The 6,355-nt window shown below is 40.3% G+C and overlaps 1 protein-coding gene across 1 annotated transcript; it reads left to right on the forward strand.

The window, feature by feature from the left end:
• Positions 1–276: 276 nt before the first annotated feature.
• Positions 277–3,355, forward strand: LOC121774028 ((-)-5-epieremophilene synthase STPS3-like). Its single transcript, XM_042170944.1, has 7 exons — positions 277–417; positions 509–782; positions 1,417–1,792; positions 1,865–2,083; positions 2,331–2,469; positions 2,582–2,827; positions 2,898–3,355. The coding sequence occupies exons 1-7, from the start codon at positions 292–294 to the stop codon at positions 3,195–3,197; spliced, it is 1,680 nt and encodes a 559-aa protein (XP_042026878.1). The 5' UTR covers positions 277–291; the 3' UTR covers positions 3,198–3,355.
• The last annotated feature ends 3,000 nt before the right edge of the window (positions 3,356–6,355 follow it).

Raw genomic sequence — 6,355 nt, forward strand, 5'->3', positions numbered from 1 at the left:
CAAATTATTTTAATGGTCCATGCTGCTAATATTTTTGGTCATTAGTTTAATAACTGAATGATTTAATTATTTAGAAAATTAAAGCAGAGCATCAGGATTTATCATTTTCATCTTATCTCTCCAACTTTTATTTATCCATTTTAATTTATATAATATCCAAATATCATGTTTATTGTTTATCTATGTATAATAAATTGGTTAATGTTGGCATCCTTAAATTTAGATCACTAATCTACCCTTAGCGAGAAATTAACTTTTCTCTGCCTATATATATACGTGGGCAATGGCTTCATGTTTAAGAACTACACTTTCCAAACCTCTTGTCTTCTTACATACATGGCAGCTAATCGGCCTGAGTCTAAATTCGCCCCCAGCTTGTGGGGTGATCAGTTCATCAATTACATTTCTGACTCCAAGGTATGTATAGTCTCTACAACTTTTATTTTCACTTTACATATATACTTAATATATGTAGCAAGATTCATTTATAATTAATTTGGTATTGTAGGTCATTGAAAAATACTCCAAGACAGTTGAAGTATTGAAAAATGATGTGAGAAATTTGCTAACAGCTCCACAAACTAAAATGATAGACACCATGAATCTGATCGACACACTCGAGCGCCTAGGCGTTTCGTATCACTTTGAAAACGAGATCGAAGAAAAATTGCAACAATTTTTCAATCTCAATACGAATTATCACGATGATGAAGCCTATGATTTGTACACCGTTGCTCTCCATTTTCGATTGTTCAGGCAGCACGGCCACCCTATATCATCTGGTATATATAAGTGTATTTATTATATATAGGGTAAATTGCTTCAAAAGTCGTCAACTTTGTAAATAGTTTGGTATTTCCCGTAAACTTTAAAAGTTGCATGAAAAGTCATGAACTTTATATTTGGGTGTCGATTTCCCGTGTCGGGTATTCCGGCAATGGAGAAGAAAGAGTTGAACCCTACCTATGGAGGAAACACGATGGGACTGTAGATTGACGAATCGCGACCAGTTACATGTCGCAATGGAGAAGAAAGAGTTGAAATCTCGACGGGAATTGAGATTTTTGTCACAGAGAGAAGAGACATAAACCCTAAATTGATATACATTTTAATTTAATTGAAACTAAAAAACAATGTCGTTTTATTGGTCTGCCGGAGATTTTGCCATGTCACGCCTCCGGCGAGCCACGTAGGATTAGTTTTTGCCGGAAATGTATCGGGTCGGGTCGTACGGGAAATTTGCAACACCTGGTAAAGTTCATGACTTTTCATGCAACTTTTAAAGTTTACGGGAAATACCAAACTATTTGCAAAGTTGACGACTTTTGAAGCAATTTACCCTTATATATATATATATACACCTTTCTTGCTTTAGTTTGGCTATGCATAATAAATCTATGACTTTTATTGAAACAGAAATATTTGGTAAATGGATTGATGTAATTAATGGGAAATTTCAAGAGAGTATTAAGAGCGATGCGAAAGGTTTGCTGAGTTTGTATGAAGCTTCTTATGTTCGAACGCGTGGAGAAGCCATATTAGAAGACGCACTTGCTTTTACCACGGTCACTCTCAAATCACTGGTGCCAAACCTCGGATCGCCACTGAAGAAGCAAGTTGAGCGTGCCCTCGTGCAGCCCTTGCACTTTGGGACTCCTAGAATTGAAGCACGGAGTTACATCGCGGTGTATGAAGAAGAAGAGCACAAAAACGAAACCCTAATCAAGTTGGCCAAATTAGACTATAACCTATTGCAGATGCTGCACAAAGAGGAGCTCCAGCAAGTCTCAAGGTACCATGATTTCGAACCAATAGATGTGTGGTGTTGATACTAATTATTATTAATCTTGATTTCTATATATAGGTGGTGGAGAGAATTAGGGCTTATGTCGAAACTTCCTTATGCAAGAGATAGGATGGTGGAGTGTTACTTTTGGGCTATGGCAATGCACCATGAGCCACAATATTCTCGTGCCCGTGCAACTCTCGCCAAGAGCACTGTGATCGTATCTGTGTTGGATGACACGTACGATGCTTATGGCACGATTGAGGAACTTGAGGTTTTCACCAAGGCAATACATAGGTAAAATCTAAGAACGTTAGGGAGTTTTCCTAGATTGGATAGCTTTTGTACTTAAGTTTGCCGTTTCGTGAACTTAAGCTCACCACTCATGGTTTGAGCCTTTACCTCTTATATATATAAAAACATTGTTCTCGATTTTCTTATATTCATTTCTTTACTAGTTTCATTCCACTAATTTTCCCTCATTTCATATTACCAAGCATGTACAACTTAACCATGCAACTCTAATTAATTGCTTGCTTATAAGGTGGGATTATGGAGAAATCTCTGGACTCCCCGAGTACATGAGACCTCTCTATAAAGCTATCTTGGAACTCTACAATCCATACGAGGAAGAATTGGCTAAGGAAGGACGATCCTATGCATCATACTACGCCATAGAAGGAGTATGATTCATGTTATAAGGAAATTTTTTGTTACTATTACTATTACTATTACTATTACTATTACTATTATGAAAGTGTTTATTCACCAAATTTGATATGATATGATCCATAGCTAAAGGAATTGGTGAGGGGCTACTTTGAAGAAGCGAAGTGGTTCTTAGAGGGTAACTTGCCACCATTTGAGGAATACCTAAAGCTTGGTCAAATTACGAGCACCTACGATTATCTGGTCCCCGCTTCTTTTATGGGAATAGGGTCTACTCGAAAGGAAGACTTCGAGTGGCTAAGCGAGAAGCCTAAAATACTTGTTTCCACACTCATAATAGGTCGCTTACTTGATGACATTGGTTCTTATGAGGTACGCATATACACATATATATACTTTTTCAATCAGGGAATAGTTTTTGAATACTATTTGTGGTGTTTAGTTTGAGACGAAGAGAGGTCAACTTGCTATTGGGATTGAAAGCTACATGAAAGATAATGGTGTTACAAAAGAAGAGGCGATGGCCAAATTCATGGAATTATGCACGAATGCATGGATAGATAGCAACGAGGAGATGCTAAGGCCGTCTTGTTACAAATCTAGGGATCTTCTTATGCGTATCCTAAACTTGAACCGCATAACATATGTTACTTACAAAGACAAAGAAGATGGATACACTCAACCCGAAAAGGTTTTGAAGCCTCATATTGTTGGCATGCTGGTCGATGCATTTGATGTTTAGCCAAGTCGAATCATATATAGTACTCAAAATAGTTGTACCATGTATTTGGTATGTAATTCTATATTGGTATGTTCTATCTTTACTTTGTTGTAGAGAGACTTTGATGTACTTTTCTGTTGTTAGGCTATCTCTACTTTATTGATCGAGACTTTGATGTATGGTTCCTACTTCCTTTCAATCTGTTGGCTATAAAAAAATAAAATAGTAAAGATTTTCCAAAATCCACCAATAAAGTAGAGTGCCCCTCTCAAATTTCCTGTAATAGTAAATTTGACCACTTCGATGAATCTCCATGTGTAGAATTTCACTATTCATAATGACCTTATTACATAATTGCAACTAATATTATTATTGTACTCCATGAGTATAAAAGACATTGAGACGTCAGTATATTTCTTCGTCAAAATAAATATGTATTGTTACTGTGAAAGTGTGTCCATGCAAACTACTGGAGCTCGGCTTCTGAGCTCGGAAATGAAGCTCGGCTTTGAGTCCGGTTGTGATCGAGTGGTGGAGCCTCGGCAGCTCCGAGAAGAGATCAAGAAATAAAGCTCGGCTTTGAGCTAGCCGAGAAAGGCAGTTCGGTTGATAGCCGAGAAAGGCAGTTCGGTTGATAGCCGAGAAAGGCAGTTCGGTTGATAGCCGAGAAATGCAGTTCGGTTGCTAACCAAGAATGGCAGTTCGGTTTTAGCCGAGCAGCGGTTATAACTAACTTTGGGAAATAGAGTTAGTTGGATTTTATTTCTTGATTGCATCTTGTATAAATAGCTCGATAGAGCTCAGTAGTGAGAGAGCAGAATTACACCATATACACACACTCAGAGAGATTAAATCTCAAGATAGCAAGCAGTTGTGAGCGGTAGAGTGTGAGTGTGAGTTCGTTGTAATTGTAAAGAGTTCGTCAATAAGATTCCGGTCATCTTCTCCGTGGACGTAGGTGGATTATCACCGAACCACGTTATATCGTTTGCGTGCTTTATTTCCTCGTTCGTGCGTGTGTGAGATCGGCGGTATCACGACCCAACAAGTGGCGCCGTCTGTGGGAAACGTTGAAACGTTTTCTTGATTGGTTTTCTGGGCGAGTTGAAGTCCGGGAGCTCTGTTGTCTGAGCCGATCTTGGCGATTGCCCACCGTTTGTTCGAGAAATGTCCACGGCCAGGTTCGAGGTGGAGAAGTTCACCGGCAGAAACGATTTTGGGCTTTGGAGGCTGAAGATGAAGGCCATCTTGATGCAGCAAGGCCTATGGGATGTCTTGAAGGGAAATAGTGATCCTAAAGAGAATCCGGAGGCCGACGAGAAGGAGAAAGGGAGGCTTCAAGACATGCAATACAAGGCCTATAGCACCCTGATCTTAAACTTGACAGATAGGGTGCTTAGAGAGGTTTCCAAGGAGGAGACAGCCGCAGGGGTGTGGACAAAACTTGAGTCATTATATATGACCAAGTCCCTTGCAAATCGATTGCATTTGAAGCAGAAACTTCTTGCCTTCAAGTTCTCGGATGGAAGAAGCATTGCTGAGCAGCTTGAGGAGTTCGGAAAGTGTATTGATGATCTTGAAAACATCGATGAGGTAATCAAGGATGAGGACAAAGCCTTGATGTTGCTGAATTCCCTTCCTAAAAGTTTCGAACATTTCAAGGATGCGGTGCTACTTGGAAGAGAGTCCAAGGTTACCTATGAGGAGATTCATTCTGCCCTAAAATTGAAAGAATCACAGAGGATTGATCATCCAACTTCTTCAAGGAAAAATGATCCAGTAGCTGAAAGTTTGTATCTGAAGAAAAGTCAGAACAAGAAAGGCTTCAAGAAAAAGAAACCAAAGAAGGAGAGGGCTGAGGGAGAGAAGGAGACCAGGAGCTGCTATTATTGCAAGAAACCGGGCCATTTAAAGAAATCTTGCAATGCTTGGAGAAGGAAGCAAGGGCAAGAGATGGCTGGCAACCTGGAGACTGCTGATCTAGCTCAAGAGGTGGAGGCCAACGAGGCCTTGAATATACACTCAGGAGCAAAGATTGAAGAGTGCTGGATTATGGACTCGGGCTGCTCCTTCCATATATGCTCTCACAAATCCTGGTTTCAAGAATTGTCAGCATGGAGAGGATCAGTGATGCTGGGGAATGATCAGACGTGTGATGTCAAGGGCATTGGGGAGATCAAGCTCAGAATGAAGGGTGGAAGTGTCAAGACTCTCACAGAGGTCAGGTTTATACCACAGATCAAGAGAAACTTGATCTCTCTTGGATTGTTAGAATCAAAGGGGTACAAGTTTGATTCCAGTAATGGGATTCTCAGAGTAACAAAGGGTTCCAGAATCATTATGGAGGCCCAAAGAAAGAATAGCTTGTACTACTTGCTGGGAGAGACAGTGGTTGATGCAGTGAATGTTGCTCAGTCAGAGAATCTTAATATTTGGCATGCTAGGCTGGGACATGTGGGTGAAAAGGGCATCAGGCAGCTGGCCAAACGTGGTGTGATGAAGTTAGGTACATCAGAGAAACTGAGTAAGTGTGAATCTTGCATTCTTGGAAAGGCGAAGAAGCTGCCATTCACTGGTGGGAAGCACACTTCAACCGCACCCTTTGTGTATGCCCACAGTGACCTTTGGGGGCCATCTCCAACTGAATCCATAGGTGGAGGTAAGTATTTCATCTCCATCATAGATGATTATTCAAGAAAAGTATGGATATATATCCTGAAAGAGAAGTCCCAAGCATTTGAGAAGTTTAGAGAATGGCATGCTAGATATGAGAATGAGAAAGGGTCAGTGCTGAAATATCTTAGGACTGATAATGGCATGGAGTTTCTGTCTACTGAATTTGATAGCTTCTGTAAGGAGAAGGGAATAAGGAGACATAGGACAGTGCCAAGAAACCCCCAACAAAACGGGTTGGCAGAGAGAATGAATAGGACATTGCTAGAGAAAGTGAGATGTATGCTATTTTATTCTGGAATGCCAAAGAAGTTTTGGGCAGAGGCCGTTTCTACTGCAGCCGCCCTCATCAATAAGTGTCCTTCTTCAGCAATCTCTGATGAGACCCCAGATCAGAGATGGTATGGGAGCTTGGGAGATTATTCTGCATTGAAGATTTTTGGATGTGCAGCTTATGCACATATAAGGCAGAATAAATTAGAACCAAGAGCCAAGAAATGTGCAAT

The sequence above is a fragment of the Salvia splendens genome, chromosome 17 (genome assembly GCF_004379255.2).
Source record: "Salvia splendens isolate huo1 chromosome 17, SspV2, whole genome shotgun sequence".
Classification (NCBI taxonomy): Eukaryota; Viridiplantae; Streptophyta; class Magnoliopsida; order Lamiales; family Lamiaceae; genus Salvia; species Salvia splendens.